At 42.4% G+C, this 18,865-nt stretch overlaps 1 protein-coding gene across 2 annotated transcripts; it reads left to right on the top strand.

The window, feature by feature from the left end:
- Window positions 1–2,110: 2,110 nt before the first annotated feature.
- On the top strand, window positions 2,111–18,815 carry LOC136439716 (glutamate receptor ionotropic, kainate 2-like). Of its 2 annotated transcripts, none has more exons than XM_066435262.1 (21): window positions 2,111–2,221; window positions 4,000–4,112; window positions 4,962–5,114; window positions 6,765–6,868; window positions 7,276–7,438; window positions 8,079–8,216; window positions 8,489–8,613; window positions 9,287–9,445; window positions 10,357–10,518; window positions 10,812–10,916; window positions 11,170–11,371; window positions 11,842–11,984; window positions 12,179–12,306; window positions 12,747–12,893; window positions 13,285–13,412; window positions 14,035–14,168; window positions 14,886–15,089; window positions 15,260–15,420; window positions 16,132–16,312; window positions 16,704–16,820; window positions 17,317–18,815. In XM_066435262.1, exons 2-21 carry the CDS (start codon window positions 4,028–4,030, stop codon window positions 17,449–17,451), a joined length of 2,874 nt encoding a protein of 957 aa, XP_066291359.1. In that variant the 5' UTR covers window positions 2,111–2,221; window positions 4,000–4,027; the 3' UTR covers window positions 17,452–18,815. The 2 variants fall into 2 exon arrangements, with proteins under 2 accessions (XP_066291359.1, XP_066291358.1); XM_066435261.1 differs by lacking the exon at window positions 2,111–2,221 and adding an exon at window positions 3,744–3,864.
- Window positions 18,816–18,865: the final 50 nt, after the last annotated feature.

Here is an 18,865-nt window from a genome sequence, read left to right as displayed (position 1 = left end):
AAGGCTCCTGCATTATTACATGCAATCTATAGGATAGGGCGCTTCCTTTCTACGCATTCTGCCTTATACAGAGGCCTTATCATTAGTATGAATAGAATTAGGCACAGAATCCGGATACACATCTGCCAGAGCAGACACTAACTAAAGGCAAATTACATGTCTGCACAGAATTAGACACTGTTGCTACAGAAAACATTTCCATGGCACCGAAATTTTAACTTCCTTCTTTCTTTCGTTCTCGTGGATGGATTGGTCGAATTCATATGATTTGATTATTTGATTTGATTTATTTATTTGTCAGTCTGGAAAAAAATTACAGCCAGAGCTACCCAACTAGCCGAAGGCTATTACAAAGGGTTAGCCCTGGGAACAATATTCAAAATTCAGTACAAATTTTCACAAAGCACGTCAAAACACACCTAAAAGGCGTACACAAAACGTATGACTAACATACAAAGAAGAAACAATTGATACATTTATGGAATATAGACGCCAATTCTTCAAGTCAACGATTTGTACATATAAGGAATTGTTAGCCTCCGGTTAACTCTGTATACCGGGCAAAATGGTTTCAGGTTGCACTGGCTGATGGTTAGGGGCTGGCTACAAAAGGTGTATCATAAGCCCCCCCCCCCCCCCCCCCCCCAAAAGGCCCGGTAGAGCCAGCTATGGAGGCTAAGGAATTGTTAACAATTCCTTATAGGTACGATATGGATCGGAACTGTACGTGATGGCACTGACTTGTGAAAGACAGCGGTGCAATTAGGATGAATGCCACTATCGCTCTGCTAGAGGGCGCTGCTGCACGTGAGATCGACCTCTTCCAGATTTTACAACCCAATGGTGCAGCAATGGCTCAAAACAAATCAAAAACCTTGACAAAAGAGAGAAACCAGGAAAACCACAACTGTTTTTAAAAAAAAACGTACGTTCCTCACTATATCGTTTCTCTAAGACACTTTTAGACTGTCACCACCAAGGAGGAAATCGTCTGTTAAGAATATGTCCTCCTTACAAGCTTGGAAAATCCAACTGATTGAGCACCAGGAACATTGAACCTGATATGCTATTCTTGGTGCCACTTATTTATTTATTTATTTATTTTGATTTACCACATTTTGTGGAAGGATTGACATAACAGGTGAACTATCACCTTTTCAAGATGTCATCCCAGACCGGACTGTAAGATTTGGACCATCGCACACCGGGGCATGCCCCTACTCTTTTTCGAAAGGTGTGGTGGGTTCTTTAACGTGCGCGGGGTGTTGCTCTCCCCAAACACGGGACCTCCATTTAACGTCCTATCCGAGGGACGTCCCTAACCCTAGATGAGCTAGGTACTCATTTACACCTGAGTGAAGTGAGGAAAGTCGTGTTAAGTGCCTTTCCCAAGGGCACAACGTCGGGGCGCAAGTTCGGACTTGTCTCTGGGCAAACCTGGGATTAGATCCCGGGACCCATTGTTTGACAGCCGCGTGCTCTACAGTTGCGCCACACGACGCCAAGATGAACTTAGTCTGTATAACGCCAACGGCGAGCGGTTACAGGGCTGCGAGCGGTTACAGGAGGCTTGATTGAAATCAGAGTAGGTGCCACTATGCTGTCATTTAATCTATTAGCTAGGCGCCGACCTATCCTTTCTGGAAAAGAATGGTTTGATCTATTCATCAACATTTATACATTGTATTGAGTTATCGAATGGCAACTTCGAAGACAACGATCACACGTCACATATATGTCCTTCTTGTACCATTATATGCTAGTCTTATATGTAAACCCCCCGGGCGTGCAAAGTGATGCCTGGCTGGTTCAAGAGGCCGCCCCTATAAACGTACAGCACGCGTCGGTCCCCTAAGAACATGTACAGAACACATCACGTGACATTTTAAGAAATGTTGAGATTTCAAACTATCTGTATCAGCAGGTAGGATACCGTTTTTAATGTCTTCATGTGCGTGGTCTTCAGTTGTTGGTATATGGTGTCTAAAATAACATTTGACGTAATCTATATATTAAAAAACAATGTGATACACAATGGGATGTATCCTTTTCCTTGAAATTAGACCAAGTGGTATTTGTAGCCCGGGGGAACATTCTTTGAAACATTTTGTGACACACACAAACAGGGACGTGATGTTGTGCCCTCCACCTCAACTCGCACTCTAAGCCAGTCCACACTACAGGGTGGAGGTGGCGCGAGCAACTTCTAAAGGAAGCAGAGGTATGTTCTGTTGTCTCTTCATTTCACAAGACGTCTTGGTGATGTTCTGTAAAATTTGTTTGAATATATATGCTGTGGTTGAAAAGAGAACTGTGCAAGTTCTACAGATGTCTGTTACATGTTAAAAATGCTCGCTGCTGTGTCTGTCTCAAAACAGGAATTCAGACTAAATGGCCGAGTTTAAACGTACTGTGATGATGCTCTAATGATGCTCTCGTCGTTTGTTGTTCTGCACGAAAGATGGGGTGTTTTCGGAAGAGCATTCTTGTCGAGATTTTACTAGAAGTGTCGAGGTTAATTCATGTGTGATTAATGTATACAATACTTTTCAATGACGACATAATGGGCGACACTCAAATTTGACCTCCCGGTCGTGGGAACTTTGTGTACTATTAAAGTCACAATCGTAATTAGACTGCAGACGGTCACTTTTATAACCTTTGATGTCATGATATGACGTCTTGGACTTCTAGTTTTACATATCGTGAAAACATTGTTGTTTTGAGTAGTCCTTTGAATGTTGATTGATGCATGAATGGTTATTTAAAACAAGTTAAGGGCGCCTCCGGTTAATTTGCTCCCTTTCGCCTGGCTGACAGTGAAGAAAGGGTAGCAAGCAAGAAAGACAGACTAGGCGGTGTCATTGACACCCTCGGGACGCTTAATCAATTGTTTCACGGCTACTCCATAAAATGGGGGAGGGGGCACGAATGTTTTCCTTATAAGAAAAGGGGGTGTTTTGTCATTTAGAAACGACACAGGTAAGTTAAATCTTACTCGGGGACAAAAAGAGAGGTAAAATTCTCTTGCCCCCTGATAATCTGAATGGAATCGCCTATGCACATCCTGACGGATGTATGACCTCGAAGAGGTCAACAGCATTTACGGCCCATTGTGTAAATGAAACCAGCCCAACAACTTACATACGATATTTGTCATTGTCTTCTAGGTCACATTTCCTTACTGAAAATAGACAAAACTTCACCATATACGACACCACGAACAAGCACATAATCACCCACACTTAAACACAATTGTGTTGAAATTACCACTTTCTTTCTAAAATGTAAAGTGGGGCTATTATCCACAAACACACCCACTTCACTCAGGTGTAACGGAATGGCTCAGAAAATTGACGTGCTATTACAGTGTTGAAATACGCGTAATATCTGTCCTTGTCCGTTGCACATGTTAAAACTGCGTTTGCAATGACTAAAGTCGATAACTGTTTGTGTTTGCTACACCTCTACTATACACAACTGAGACAGAATTACACGTTCGAAACAAAAATACACAACACTGAAATTGAGTATCAGTCATGCGTGAAAGAGAGCAATTAACGCAAAGAGCTGCCAATTGACATGGTTGAAATATAGGAATTATCCTAAAAACTTCACGGAAATCTCTAATTACTCAATGTTGGATTGAGCTTTCTTAATTAGAACGTATCTTTCATCAAGTGGTTGTTTTTTCTTAGACGTTACAACATGGTGCAGCAGATAAGGCGTTGCCCTCGTGTAGCCCGAGGGAGGTCAAACCTTGCCCCGTGAGAAACGGGACTTGTGCCTATTATTTAGACTTCATTAGGGTGTCATAGGCCAGAACATGGCGCTTGGCGGGGCCTAAAGAAAGTTCCTGAAAAGGTGTGCTTACTAAATTGCTTTTAATAACATTTCAGAACATCATATACGTTCATTTGTACGTCGGTCGATCATTGAAGGCATTCTGTGTCAGTGTGTAGGCATGGTATCAGACTGAGTGTACTCATCTTTTTTCAGATCGAGGGAACAAAAGGCAACGTCCAAAATGGAGGGTGCGAGAGCCGTGTTTCTTATCTCACTGATTTTCGCCGTGGCCTTTACAAGAAGCATGGCCGCCGACGCATTATTTGGTGAGCCAATCTTTGCCACTATTTTACCAAACTGACTGGATGTTAGATTGAACGCTGTATTTTGTATTGTTTGTATTGCACTACAAGGTCACTATTGGCCGGAAGGTAAAAAACACGAAAAGCCTCTCTTGCCATGTCAATAGCAGACAAAGAATCATTAATCTGAAATATTGATGTTTCAAAACTTATTCAAAAGAGAGACCTTGTAACTATTCCCTCGTGGGTTTTATATTGTGTACAAGTTAAAATGACATTCAATGTCTGTACGGGGCTTTTCATGATGTATCACCGTAACAGATCGAGCTCTATTTAGTCACTGGTCTGACCCCCCTCCCCCAAATTGTCATTACCCCATGCCAGTGTTAGAATAAACGTATTGACAAAGTTTAACGTTGATGAAACATAAAAGAAATTCATTGCACGACAATTGTACATGGTATAAGGTATGGCAATAAATCGTTTATATAACACAAAGTGGAAGTATAGAATAAGACTTAACATCATAATTACTAATACAATACAATAAGGGCTAGCATACGTTTTTGATATTGTGTTATAATCATTGATTTAATCATTGGTTTCAGTATTTTTTCTAATGTCAAAGCAGTCGTTTAGATATTTACCTATGTTCGCATTGTGGGGATTGTTGCATTTAAATATGTATTCAAAGCGGTCTGTAGGATCGAGACTCTTAAAACTTGTACTTGTTTCGAGAAGTGTGAATAGCTTATGACGTAAAACATAATATCTTGAGCATTCCATGACAAAGTGACATTCATCTTCAATTTTCATTGGACAAGTTCCTGAAAATCCGTATTGATATTGTCGTGTGTCTATTTTCATCTGCAGGTGCCATATTCCCAACCAACAGACTCAGAGAACTGTCAGCTATGAGACTGGCTCTGGAGTATGTGAACGAGAAGGGCATCGTTCCCGGGGTGACGTTGGAATACCTCCTGAGCACTGCTGAGACGCTGAACCACTTTGAAATGGTTCTGAAAGGTAACGAAAATGCATTTGATTAGATGTAAGGCCATGTTGATTCGATTATATGGATCTATTTTTGACCGTTTTCGAAAATTGTAAATCATACAATTACAAAGCAGCTGGAAAATGAGCATATATATATGATGTGGATTGCAAAAAAATGTATACTTATGTTGTAGAATGCCAATATGAATTCCAAAGTCAAAGAAGAAGATGTGAAAGAACAGAAATGAAGAATCTATTGTTCGGTATACCATAGATCTACTCTGTGTAGTTAGTCATTTGTTCAACCATCCTGACCACGTAAAATTCATAATAAAGCAAACCTTTTCTTTTGTAACTTTTTTATTCGCACGCTCGCATCATTTTTTGGTTTCCCAGAGAAGACCGGGCATGAAAATATACATAATCAAAATATATGTTACATGAAAACATATAAGAAAACAAATCAAATTCATTAACCGTTACTCATATACATTTCCGGCCCAGGTCTGCTTTACTTGAGAGGTCAGAGGTCATTAACTATATGTACAGTTTGCATAGCCTCCGTTGCAGGCCTTCCCACTAGCGTTTTAATAGCGATTTTTTTTGGGGGGGGGGGGGGGGCGTACCTCCTTGGGCCCCGTATCTGCTTGGGATCGTGGTAATCGCTGTGTGGATACGGGGCCCAAGCAGATACGCCCCCCCCCCCCCCCCCCCACCTAGTGGGAAGGCCTGCAACGGAGGCTTCAGTTTGCATACTTTTCAAAGCAGATTTAAAACTTTTCAGCGATGAGAGTTGCGTGATATTTTCTGGTAGGGTGTTGAAGTAGCTAGCCACTCTATAAGCAGATGTGCGTTTGCCCAGCTGTAGTTATGAACAAAGGATTGTGAAGTTGCTATGTCTGTCTGGTGTTATGGTTGTGAAAGTTGTAGTTGTGGGGGATGGCAGGTATGTTGGTGCTAGCCCATTTATATATTTGATAGACATAACACACATATGATCCCTTTTCCTATCACGGTGAGGTACTGCCAGTTGAGTTTAAGATGAAGGTCGAGGACGCTGCTGGCCCGCTGGCTTCTCTCCAAAGGCTATCAACTTACCACCTGACAATGTGCTATATGAAACTAAACACATCTATTGTTGTCTTGTTATTGACATTGGTTATGTTTTCAGTCATCCATGTGAATCGAGGGAGGGGTTGGGATTTGTTTCACTTCATATGACACTTTTTGTGCCATTGATCTCGATTTGAGTCAGGTCAACTATGATGACAGCATTGTTCATCAGATTGGCAAGAGCCACGTTTTCGCTCCTGCTCAGCTCAATTAACTGGAGACATGAATAATTTTGTACGCTTGAGGCACAATTTTGTACGCTTGGCACAAGTGACATTGTTGTACCGATGTGTTGACCGAGATTTAAAACGTCTGCCCTTTTTGAAGTCTTGATTTCTTTGAATTCTTAGTATTTTAAGTTTTATGCAGCTCTATCGAAAGAGTCAAGTCACTGACAAGAATTTGAGAAGCTTATCTAATCTATGAATGCCATGCTTTGTAAGACAATTAGTTAGTATTTTCTTATCATCAGTGACCCAGTCGCCACAGTGACCCAGTTTATCACCTCAAACGTTGCACTTTCTTGCTCCCTTCTATCTGCTATTTTGTGACATACATCTGTTACAGGTTGTCGGCAGGCAGAGAAGGGAATTGTGGCCATGCTCGGTCCTCACGGGTCTTCACAAGTCAAGGCGACACAACTGGTCAGCTCTTCGCTCCATATCCCTCAGGTATTGACCATACACTACCGATCACTCGGGCATGTTAGGAATATCAGACTGTTAGATTTTGCTTCCCATCCTAGGATTTGAATCGTTGTTATCGAACAGTCAGCGGTAGAGGATGCTCAGTTTTAGCCTGGGTATCATCCTCCATACCACTGGCTTTCCCTCCTTTCTTGCTTACCACGAATAAGTGAAAAGGGAAAGCCAGTGGTGACTACGGAGGATGATACCCAGGCTAGTTCAATTTTGCACTATCCTTAAGCCCCCTTCACACTTTTGCGTATACATGTATGCAAGTCCGCAAAACGGATTTATTAGAATTGTTATCTTTTAAAAACCAAAACGTTTACGTGATAGAAAACGTAGAAACATACTCAGTTTAATTGCCATTTCATAACTGCTTCCATGACCAGATATCGTACGCAGCGACAGACCCTTACTTAGCCAATCAGGAGATAAACGAGTACCTTCTCCGTATGAGTCCATCGGACGCCACCCAAGGTCTGGCGCTGGTTGAACTCATCGAACACTTCGGCTGGGGACAGATGAGCATCATCATGTCCACGGACGCCTTTGGTGAGCTATCGTTTTTGTGGTTCATGATGGAACAATACATAGAAGGTAATCATAACTTAGCCTCCAACCAGGCCCAATGGATTGCAAAGACCGTATCCAACTGGAAGAAGGAGCTTGTATAGCAATCCAATCTTGGGTTGCAAAACGTACTTCCTCTGCCAGTTTGATACGGTCTTGATGCAATCTATAGATCTGCTTGGAGATTAATCATAACTGTTGCTGGGCTACAGTTTCATTTCGAAGGTACAATGCCAGTGTTCATGAAGCATTATTCAGTGTGTCTTGCTCGGTAGATGTTAGACTGTAAACTCTTTTCTTGCCTCTTTATTCTTACAATACTATGAAATGTGCCACGTGCAGTGGAATCTGGTACCGATGATATAACTTTGCTTGTCCATCCATAGGAAACCATGGTATTGTAAAGTTTGAGTACCGATGATAACTTTGCTTGTCCATCCATAGGAAACCATGGTATTGTAGAGTTTGAGTACCGTTGATAACTTTGCTTGTCCATCCATAGGAACCCATGGTATTGTAGAGTTTGAGTACCGTTGATATAACTTTGCCTGTCCATCCATAGGAACCCATGGTATTGTAGAGTTTGAGTACCGATGATATAACTTTGCCTGTCCATCCATAGGAACCCATGGTATCGTAGAGTTTGAGAAACTAGCCGGGATGAAGGGGTGGCTCATCCGGAGTGTTCAAGGATTCACCCCCACCAAGCGCGCTGAGGACCTGGACATCAGTCAACAGCTTCGTGCTATCAAGTCATCAGGTGTGAAAGAAAGAAAGAAACAAACAAACAGACAGACAAACAAACAAACAACCATCTGCAGTATACATACATGAATAGCTCCATGACCTCTGACTGCAATATTGTAGATGATCACCATGGGGTAACATCGGACCTTTATCATAAATTGTCTATTAGAAGAAAGGTTTTCCCGATTTTTTTTTACCACATTTACGAAAATTGTTTTGACATACATTTTAAGTATAGAATGCCAAATGGAATGATGTATGATTGATGGAGATATGACTTTACAGGTGCCCGGATCATCATTCTGAACTGTGTAGTTGAGTACGGTAAAGTCATCCTGAAGCAGGCGCGCGATCACGGCATGGTGGGGGCGGGGTGGCAGTGGCTGGTGACCGTCGGCATCAGTGGATCTGTGAGTGGTTTTATTATCTCCATGAAAAACGGAGATATAGTTTTGGGTGTGTCTGTGTGTGTGTTTGTCTGCCTACCTGTCTGTTTGTCTGTCTGTCTGTCTGTCTGTTTGTGTTTCCGGACTACTGTTGTCAGTATAACTCAAGAACCTCTTGATGGATTACGATGATATTTGGTATGTGGGAAGGTGTTGTGAAGCCGAAATTCAAGGTCGATGTGACCCCCTGGTTTGTGACCTTGGTACTGCAGCAGAAATTTCTTTTTGTATATCTTGTTTCTTAAGCACTGGTCACATTCGCGATTCGTCGTACGGTAGTCGTGCGATCACAAGATGGGGGAAAGTACTGGAATAGTCTTGCATGTGTCGAGCAAAATTCAGCTTTTTGTTCGGTAAAGGCTGTCTTAGATCCTTGTCAGTGTTGGTTCTGTCACATGCACACCCTAGCGGCCTGCTTGAAACGATATCAAAATCGTACGACGACCTACGAGGAATGCAACCATACCGGCACTATGACTACCAAAATAGCATTTAGGAACGTTGATCAATTTTTCATCTTTTTTAAAGGCACAGAATGTCTCTGTAAGGACATTTGTAATGTAATCTAATAATGTAATGTAATCTAATATTAGTTGATTGACAACTGGCGATGATTATCTTTGCCGTTTATCTTCAGATATTATTCCCTGGCAATGAGGACATGCCCGACTACTACGAAGGCCTGCTCGGGATGTACATAGTGGATAATGCTGGCGAGCTGTACGATGAACTCCATCATAGATGGGTGAGGGCTGACCCTGTCCTGTATCCTGGGGTTGGAAACGGGACGATGGTGGTAAGTGTTACTCTTTTGTATTGGCCAATAATAACGCATGCTATGGTGTTGGAGTTTTCTGTGCCTATCAACACTCTGGTAAATTACTTATTAGCTATAGTAGATAAACCTTGGTTCTCGGAAAATCGGTGACAGCTAGCATGACACAAAATAGGCCTGTAAGTACAGGTTTGCGATAGCAAAACCTATACTCAGTCTGTTTTTATTACCTCCATAAACAATGGAGGTATAGTTTTTAGTCTGCCTGTTTGTATGTTTGTGGGTGTGGGTGTTTGAGTTTCCGGATATTTGTAATCAACATGGTCTTAGTAGAACACGTTGTAGAAGTGGAAGTCCTGCTTGACCTTCCAGTCTTCCTTCCTTCCTTCCTTCCTTCCTTCCTTCCTTCCTTCCTTCCTTCCTTCCTTCCTTCCTTCCTTCCTTCCTTCCTTCCTTCCTTCCTTCCTTCCTTCCTTCCTTCCTTCCTTCCTTCCTTCCTTCCTTCCTTCCCATAGTAAGAGAACCTGTAGCTGTGGAAGTCCTGGTTGACCTTCCACTCTTCCTTCCTTCTTTTCTTGTCTTGGTAGAGAACACGTAGAGAACAGGTGGTTGTGGAAGTCCTGCTTGTCCTTCCACTCTTCCTTCCTTCCTTTTCCCCCATTCCACTGGGGCGGCGACCTCGACGCGCTCTCTCTGGGACATAAAATCGACCAGAGCACTCAACGGATTCCTTAGCTAAGGAACGAATCGTTTCACGCTGTGTGTGTTTTGCTGTATTTTAGTCATACTTGTACATTTAGCAGGATATTCCAATTATGAAATCAAGGGTTTCACAAATCCAGCTTTGGTCGCAGTGAGAGCACCGTCTGGTGGATGGGGGCCTTATTGAGATAACTTCCAAACCAGTGAAGGGAGCTGTTTGTTTCCCGCAGGCGTATGCAGGGAAGGCCATGGACGCCGTGCTCCTGCTGGCTTACGGTTTGCGGGACATGCTGGCCGCCGGGGAGACCGTGGATCCAGAGTCTCTCAACTGTTCAGCCATCCCACACCCAGAGTGGTCCAAGGGGGAAGCCTTTTTACGGTACCTGAAAAAGGTACCGGAGTTGTTGTTTTTTGTACACATCGTGTGTTGTGAACTTTTTTGAGTGTGAAAGTTTTTATCAAGCCATTATTCATATTACATAAATGAAAATGCTTTATCTTTGACTTTGTTGGCGATCTAGATGCTTTCATTTTCAGGTAGTCTCTAGTGAGCAAGCCTATCGATTGAAATGGATATCGAACAAAGCCGCACTGCAAAGCTGCAAACCTACATACTGTGGATGACTGATAATACTTATGTTGCACTGACTGTCGCTGTGTCTTTCATTGTTACTCTAATATACAGGTAGATGGGCCTGGAGTGACCGGCAGAGTCAATATGAAGTCAGACGGGAGTTCTAGAGACGCAGTCTATGATGTCGTCACACTCGAAAGGAGCGGTTGGAGAAAGGTATGAAACCCGTCCTTAAAGTAGGAATAAATCAGTATATGACAGCTGTGTGTTTAGCTTTCGCAATCCGTTGAAGTAGTCAAACTAAGAGTGGTAAAAGAGAAACTGGAAGAAAATGTGGTTAGCACTGTGTTAGATTCCGTGTATGGCATATACTAAAATGGTACAGAAATGCTCCTTGGCAAAGGACTATTAGAATTGTACTCAGATCTACTAAAATGTCATTCACGGGTTGACCCGACCATGACGTCAGGTTGGACGGTGGAACGACTCATCGGGACTGACCTTGCCAGAACGCGTGACCTTCATGGGAGGACAACACTCGGTCATCGATTTCATCAGCGATCTTAGCAACAGAACCTTGAGAGTGGTGACGCACAAGGAGCAAGGTTTCGTCCACATCAAGGACACAGACGACTGGGGGAAGAACCTTACCGGCAAAGCCCGTTTTTCTGGTGAGCCATTTTAAACCGTTTTCCCCTCAGGATACAGCATGCCTTGAATACCAGCTCGGACCGCACGTATTCAAGGACATCAAGTATTGTACATTTGTCCCACGGCAATATAGATCAACTTTAGTTCAAATAACAATTATGCACAAAAACTGTGCACGAGCAATCAATGTGGAGCAGTTTCTTACAACAATACCTTGTGAAGTTATATCGAAGCATACAATGAATTTTACTAACAATTATAAGATATCGCTTGTGGTCATCAATGACCTAGTAGTGTGTGGTAGAGAGTGCTATTTAAGAGTCGCTTCCCAATGGTGATATAGCACAAGTCAGTAATATGTTTCTCTGAACGCAACCTGACAGAAATGCCGTCTAACAACCATGATATTGTAAGCTGCTGTCATATGTTGATTTGGAGAATTGAAGAGATATGTTCATAAACCACGCTTTTCCTCTTTCTTGACCTTCAGGCTTTTGTATAGATCTGCTTGAGTGGCTGTCAGAAAAACTAGGCTTTAAGTACGAGCTGTACGAAGTGGAAGATAACAACTTCGGCGCCTACGATCCTGAGCTGCAGCAATGGAACGGCATGGTTCAAGATGTCATATCAAGGGTAACACTTATAAGTATATATTTTATATATATTTATATGTTATTTTACGTTAGTACACGTTATGTATGTACATGTTTTATATAGAGTGATAATCAAAACTTTGCAATCTATACTGTATGTATATTCACGACGAGTAAGATTTCTTACAACAATGTCCATCATATTTGGATAGAATGTTTGTTCTTTGTTGACAGACTGCAGATATCGCTATGGCAACCCTGACCATCACGGCTCAGCGGGAGGAGGCGTGCGACTTCACCATGCCTTATGTGGATGTCGGTCTGACCTTCATCATGGGCAAAGAGAAGTCCAAAACCTACAGGTGCCGATCACATAGCTCCTTGGTTGTACATGTCATCGTCAGCAACCTTCGTCAAGAAGGTTATGTTTTGGGGAGCGTGCGCGTGTGTGTGTGTGTGCGTTCGTACGTGTGTGTCTGTCTGTCTGTCTGTGTATGTGTTGTTGTTTGTGTGTGTGTGTGTGTGTGTGTGTGTGTGTGAACACGAAAACGCCAGAATTGTTGGGTCGATTGTCTTGATCTTTGGTATGTGAGTAGGTCTTGATGAGACATCAATATGATTAGATCATCTGGGCTCCAGGTACTGCTGCGGAACTTCCTGGTTTTATCGTTCATATATAAGGAGTGCCGGTAAACTTTAAGGCTGGTATAAGTAAATAGCACTAGTATGAATAAAGCATTTATAAAGATTATAAACGAAGCAAACACCTTAATCATAGTAACACGAACTACTGCTTTTCCAGCCTTTTGAACTTCCTGACACCGTTCGAGAGTAATCTGTGGTTCATGTTCGTGGTGACAGCTGTGGCCGTGGGCATTTTTCAAGCGGTCATAAACTACCTGAGTCCGTACGGGTACCGGCCACAGGAACAACCCGGACAATCCGAAAGGTGAAAAATGTTTTCTCCTCAAATCTTCTGGTCTTTCTCACTTTTTATTCAGTAAATCCTTAATCCTTCACTGACGTCACGGCAGCTTTCATCTGTCTTCACTAGGGTGTAACGAATTCTGCTACTCTTTAGCAGGCCGCATGGTGGCGTGGAGGCAATAAGAATACGTTGAGTCCATACCCTCCTCATCTCTAGCCATGCAGACTGGTGTCGTTTTCTGATCCAAATGTTAAGGAATTAAAGAGGATTTCATTATACTCTAGACTTCTGAAATAAGCTGAAAGTAGACGAAACGTCGGTGAAGTAGTGGACTACTGTTTTGAAGAGACTGACTTGCAAATGACTTACAAACTTGATCAAGTCATTCACATGATACTGACGATGTTGACAGGAGCAAGCGCAGAAGACGACATGAGGACATCAACGCGAAACCGCCGTACAGGCTGTCTGACGCCGTGTGGCAGGCCTTCACCATGCTGGTACAGATCGGACCCGAGGTCTTCCCGAGGTCATATGCAGGTCAGGGAACTTGGTTTAACAACCATATCATGTCATTCATCGTTCATCGCACTCATGATATCTTTTGAATCGGCTTTTAAACTCCGCTAGTGCGTATCTTTCTTAGTATATAGCGGAGTTTTTAAGAGCCAATTCAAAAGATGTCATGAGTGCAATGAACGACGAAGGAAATGATGTGGTTGTTAATGGTATCAATTCTGGTTATAAATTCCTGACAAAAGAACAGATCTCTGAAACTACTGCTCCAGTCTACAATTACAACACGTAAACATACATAATGCAAGTATACAAAGCGCTACTAGTATTTGACATAGCACAATGAAGTCGTGACCATAACTTAACACGAGATAGAAAAAACTGCACTGCAGTACGAAGAAAAGCTGCCAGTGGGACCAAAATCTAGTCATATCTTTGATAGGATCCTAGGACAAGACCACCAAATTTCATGACAATTCATTTATAGCTGCTAGATTTAAACCACAAACATACACGCATACAAACAATACATACAAAGTAACGCTACCAGAACATAACCTATTTGCGAAGGTAATACAGTCTTGGAGCGGCCCTAACGTACAGCATGGCGTATGAAGCTGACTATAATGTGACGCTTTTTTTGCAGGACGAATCAGCGCCATTTTCTTCGGGCTGGGCACCATGGTGCTGCTGGCCACCTACACCGCTAACCTGGCCGCCTTCCTCACCGTCAGCAGGCTGATGAGCGGCATCAACTCCGTGGAGGACCTGGCATCACAGGTAAACACGTGACATTGCTGTAATGTGAGCAACTTCTGACAAACGGTTTTATGAACATAATTCTATGACCAATACCATCCCCCCAGTACGTATGCTGACGGTGAAAAAGTATAGTGTACTACTGACTATGTACATGTGTATATTGTCGTTTCTATCAGGTGCATTAAGTTTGTGGTTTGAATAGATGAATAAGTAGCCTCCTTTGCAGGCCTTCTAGGAGCTCAGGCGTTTATTTATTGGGGGGTGGGGGCACTGATTGGCGAATTTCAACATATGAACAAAGTTCTAATGCCGGGGAGATCGTTTCTGCGCTTCTAGATTTCCCCTAATTAGAACCATGAGTTTCTATTTCGTGAGTTATTGTCTGCATGGTGATAAGGGGCAAAAATGACAACGTTTAGCATTTGTTGGCCACTACAAAAATCTCATGGGACACAAATACTAATATAGATACTAATCACTGGCCGCTAAGGGCCCTGTCACACTTGTGCGTATATTTAAGTGCGCGTGAGTTGCGCATAACATTTTTTGGGTTCAAGTAAGGTTTGCGGGGGAAAATTTGTTTTCTACTTTGACCCATCGCTGTGCAGCCTAGTGATCGAACCTAAGAAATCACTCATTCGGCTGCAAACTTAATCTAAACCAAAGCCATGTTAATACGCAAGTCATGCGGACTTGTATATACGCAGAAGTGTGACAGAGTGTTGTTGTTTTCAGTCTGAAGTACTCTATGGAGCCCGAGGAAGTGGAGCAACGGAGAGTTTCTTCCTCGACTCCAAAATCGAACCGTACATAACTATGGCCAAACTGATGACGGAAAAGAGAGATGACGTTATGGTGACCAGCATGGACGAAGGTTTACAGAAAGTGCGGGAGGGAAACTACGCCTTCATCAGTGACAATGTCGTGCTGGATTACGTAGTAAGTATTCGCGCGCTTTAAGATATCAGGTCCCGCAAATATTTCGAATGACTATAGAAAGTGTGCTATCATTGTTAAAACTCCTAAACGTACGCACATGAGCATTTACCGGTGTTGTATAGTCTGCTATGTGACAAGAACCAATTTCTGTGAATCTAATTGTTCCGCAGGCTACCAGACAGCCCTGTGACATCAAAACCGTCGGGCGTTTGTTCCGGAATGCCGGATACGGTGTCCTACTAGCCAAGGGGTCGCCATACACAGGAGAGTTCTCTAACGCCATCATCAAGGCCAGGGAGTCCGGCTTTATAGAGACTTTAACCAAAAAATGGTAAGGGCAATGTGTGTGTGTGCGTGTGTGTGTGTGCGTGTGTGTGTGTGCGTGTGTGTGTGTGTGTGTGTGTGCGTGTTTGTGCGTGTGTATGTATGTGTGTGCGTGCGTATGTATGTATGTGTGTGTTTGTGTGTGTGTGTGTGTATATGTATATGTGTGTTTGTGCGTATGTGTCATTGTTTTTGCACTGCAGTTAATAATGATAATGGTTTTTATTGGTCAGAAATTACCCGCAATGGCAGCCTTTCTAGCGCTGAATTGATGCAGGGTATTACAGGTTTCACACACTACACAACATATACATGTATGATATCTTATCCACACTTGCATTTTGTGGAACTGTCGCAAGGGTCTGGGCGGCTGCCATTCGGCGCCACCAGGTGACCTCAATACGAATTTCCCCAACCGAAGTCAGGTACCCATTTACACCTGGGTGGAGTGAGGGAAGTCGTGTAAAGTGCCTTTCCCAAGGGCACAAGATCGGTGACATGACAGGATTCGAACTCGGGACCTCTTGGTTCTGAGTCGAACGCTCTGACGTTGCGCCACACGACCCCACGCAGTCTGCTACATGTACCTCTGATTGTCTTATTTATTTATTTATTTCGATTTACCACATTTGTTGAAGGATTATAAACATATTTATCTTTCAGAGGGCATCGTCACTCGTCTAGTTGACACACAGTTGTTTTAATTTTATTTTTTCAGGATTACCAGTAACGAGTGTGACAAGTCGCAAAACACAGGCGCGTCCCAGGACAGGATCTCCATCAACAAGATGCTGGGCGTGTTCGTGGTTATCTACGGCGGGATGTGCGTCAGTCTGGTGGTGCTGGTGTTTGAGTGGTTAGTGGCATCATGTCGCGACGTCAACGGGAAAAATTCAAAGGTGAATATCATAATGAGTTCTTGCCCGCGAGGGCTTATTGCAACATGACACAATACATAGAAAAAGTATACAGACAGTGCAAGTTGACAATGGTGAGAAGTGGAACAAGTGACTATTCTAAGAACTGCTACGGAATGCAATCTACGCTTTTGGGGTTCGACTTCTTTTTGGGCAATATCAAATCATGATAGTATTTCTGACAGCAAATAGCGATTAAGCAATATCCTCTTTTCAGTCGGTTGATGAAATATCATTCCATGCAATTAGAATAGCGTAGTACATCCATATAGTATTTTTTACTATGCCCATAGATAATGTTACATAGTAATACTAGTGTATCCCATTTAGATACCGTTAGTTAGCAGATATTAAGATTTGGATTGTTTTTCAGGCACCCAAGTCTATAACTGAAGCTATCTCCAAAAACCTGCGGTCCCAGACTAGAAGATACAAGTCTGACTGGGACTCGTTTTGTGGTAATCAGAAAGAGAACGATAACCGAATTGAGGTAAAGTGTGCGTACTTCTTATTTGTGCTTGGGCTGTCTTTTTTTGGTTTGCAAAATACAATGACCTTGAAGATTTCCGACCTAGCGCTCTGTCCTTCTCAAACCTTGGTACCGACCCCCGTAGCAACCGCAAGCGAAGCGAAAAGATTGAGCCAGCGGTTACTACGGAGGATGTCACTCCAGGCTACTGCCCTTCAACATCCTTGAACAATATTGGCTTGTAAGGTTACACTCCTGCAGCCTGGACTTTAGAGTGCAATTCCACTTTACTAACTTGTATATACATAGCTGCATGTGTGTTGTATTAAAGACACGGAAATGTGCGATATGTGACCATACACTGTTCTCTGATTGTGGCACGACATACACCATCATGTAGATTTCTTTCGCTGACTTATGGCTCCTAGGATTAGCATGACTGTATGTTTCTCTGTGTGTTTTGCGTGCTGATTAAAACCGTAGTAAGGCATATTCATATTTGCACACTGCTCCACAGACTCGCATGAAGAGAAGGTCGGCGAACAACAACACGTTGGCGAATCACAACAACACGCACGGCCACAGGCCCTTTTCAGCCTGCTCTTACGAACCGGACGGAGAGGAGGAGCTGCTGCACGTTACTGTATTGTAACATCGATGCTACTTAGGTCATGTTGATTCCCTTTAAGGCAACCAAAGCAATTTTAGGGACCAAAAGATGAAAATTTAAAAAATGCTGAAATCTTTCTTTTAGTGACATTTACTAACACTGTCTAGCAAAATTGTGTAATAACTTCATACTCTGAGCATTTTAAAACCGTGCAAAAACGTGTCATACGATGATCCCCTTAGTTTCGCGAGCCTACAAAAACCCCAGCGACGATTTTCAGTGAGTTCTCACATTATAACGAAGTCTTATTTTTGCATCATGGACGTCGCTATACATTGTGATAGTGTTGTTTGAACTAATCATGAATAGAAACGACTTAACAGATTTACTTTCAAACTCCGATTTTCGGACCCTAATATTGCGTCGGTTGCCTTTAAATGGAGGACATCAACGCGTTCATCAATCTAAAGAAAATATTTTCGACCATACTGTAAATTGTACAAAGCAGCTGCAAAATGAGCAAATATATGCCGTAAATTGCAGACAAATTATCGGTAATTGGATACTAACGTCGTAGAATGCCATGGTCAATTCCAAAGTCAAAGAGGAAGATGTGAAAGAACAAAAATGAAGAATCTATTGTGCGGTACACCGTACTCTGTGTGCGTGTCCAGTCAACCTTCCTGACCACTTAGATTCCATAATGAAAAAAACTTTTTTGCCAGCTTTTTTTCGCACGCTTGCATTAGTATGACTGAATCAACATTGTCTTACATTGTATGTGTATGAAATCGCGCCTATCATTAACACGTGTCACTTGGTTTAATCTCCTAACGTTTCGAGGCCCGTTTCGATACTTATATGGCTTTAAACGTTTTGGCTATATCAATCGTGCCTAGTTTACCGTGTTTTTTTTTAACAACGGTAGATATAGGGTCTGTAGTGACCTTCAACCTTTGTTCGCTAGGTTTCCTTGACATTCAAAGTGTCTAAGTGGCATGTTACCCTCCTGCCAACACAGTGCCTTTAATCAAATGCTCAAGCTGCATTTCTGCTGTGCTGATACTGAAATCTCTAAGCATGAGGTTCGTGTTGTTTTTTATCTAGTATAATTCCTTTGATTGTATCCAGTGTTGCGTTAGTTACTTAACTCTCAGCACTGCAAGGGGTAGGGCGTGAACACGACTAAATACGCCTATATTTGATATCAAACAAGTCTGTTTGCTGAAGGGATTTAGCGATTGTGCGTTTGTATGATCAATGCTATACGTGTCATCAGTTCAATAAAAACTATATAGAGAACTATGCGATGTTATATTCACACTGTGAGGCACAAGTGCGTTCTGGGTTCGCCTTTGACTGAGAACTGCTGTTTATAACTATTAAAACATTATTTCAGAGAACTACACTGATGGTTATTTGTTTAATAATACAAGGGTCATTTTCTATGCGCCAT

Source organism: Branchiostoma lanceolatum, chromosome 8, assembly GCF_035083965.1.
Source record: "Branchiostoma lanceolatum isolate klBraLanc5 chromosome 8, klBraLanc5.hap2, whole genome shotgun sequence".
Classification (NCBI taxonomy): Eukaryota; Metazoa; Chordata; class Leptocardii; order Amphioxiformes; family Branchiostomatidae; genus Branchiostoma; species Branchiostoma lanceolatum.
Note: the sequence above shows the minus strand (reverse complement) of the source record. Positions and strands in the feature narration are given on the sequence as shown.

Bases quoted from the DNA above. Each gene is read 5' to 3' on its own strand.
- LOC136439716 (XM_066435262.1), top strand. From the start codon at position 4,028: ATGGAGGGTGCGAGAGCCGTGTTTCTTATCTCACTGATTTTCGCCGTG. The intron at 14,169-14,885 runs GTAAACACGTGA...TGTTGTTTTCAG, and splicing joins TGGAGGACCTGGCATCACAG to TCTGAAGTACTCTATGGAGC. The intron at 16,821-17,316 runs GTAAAGTGTGCG...ACTGCTCCACAG, and splicing joins AGAACGATAACCGAATTGAG to ACTCGCATGAAGAGAAGGTC.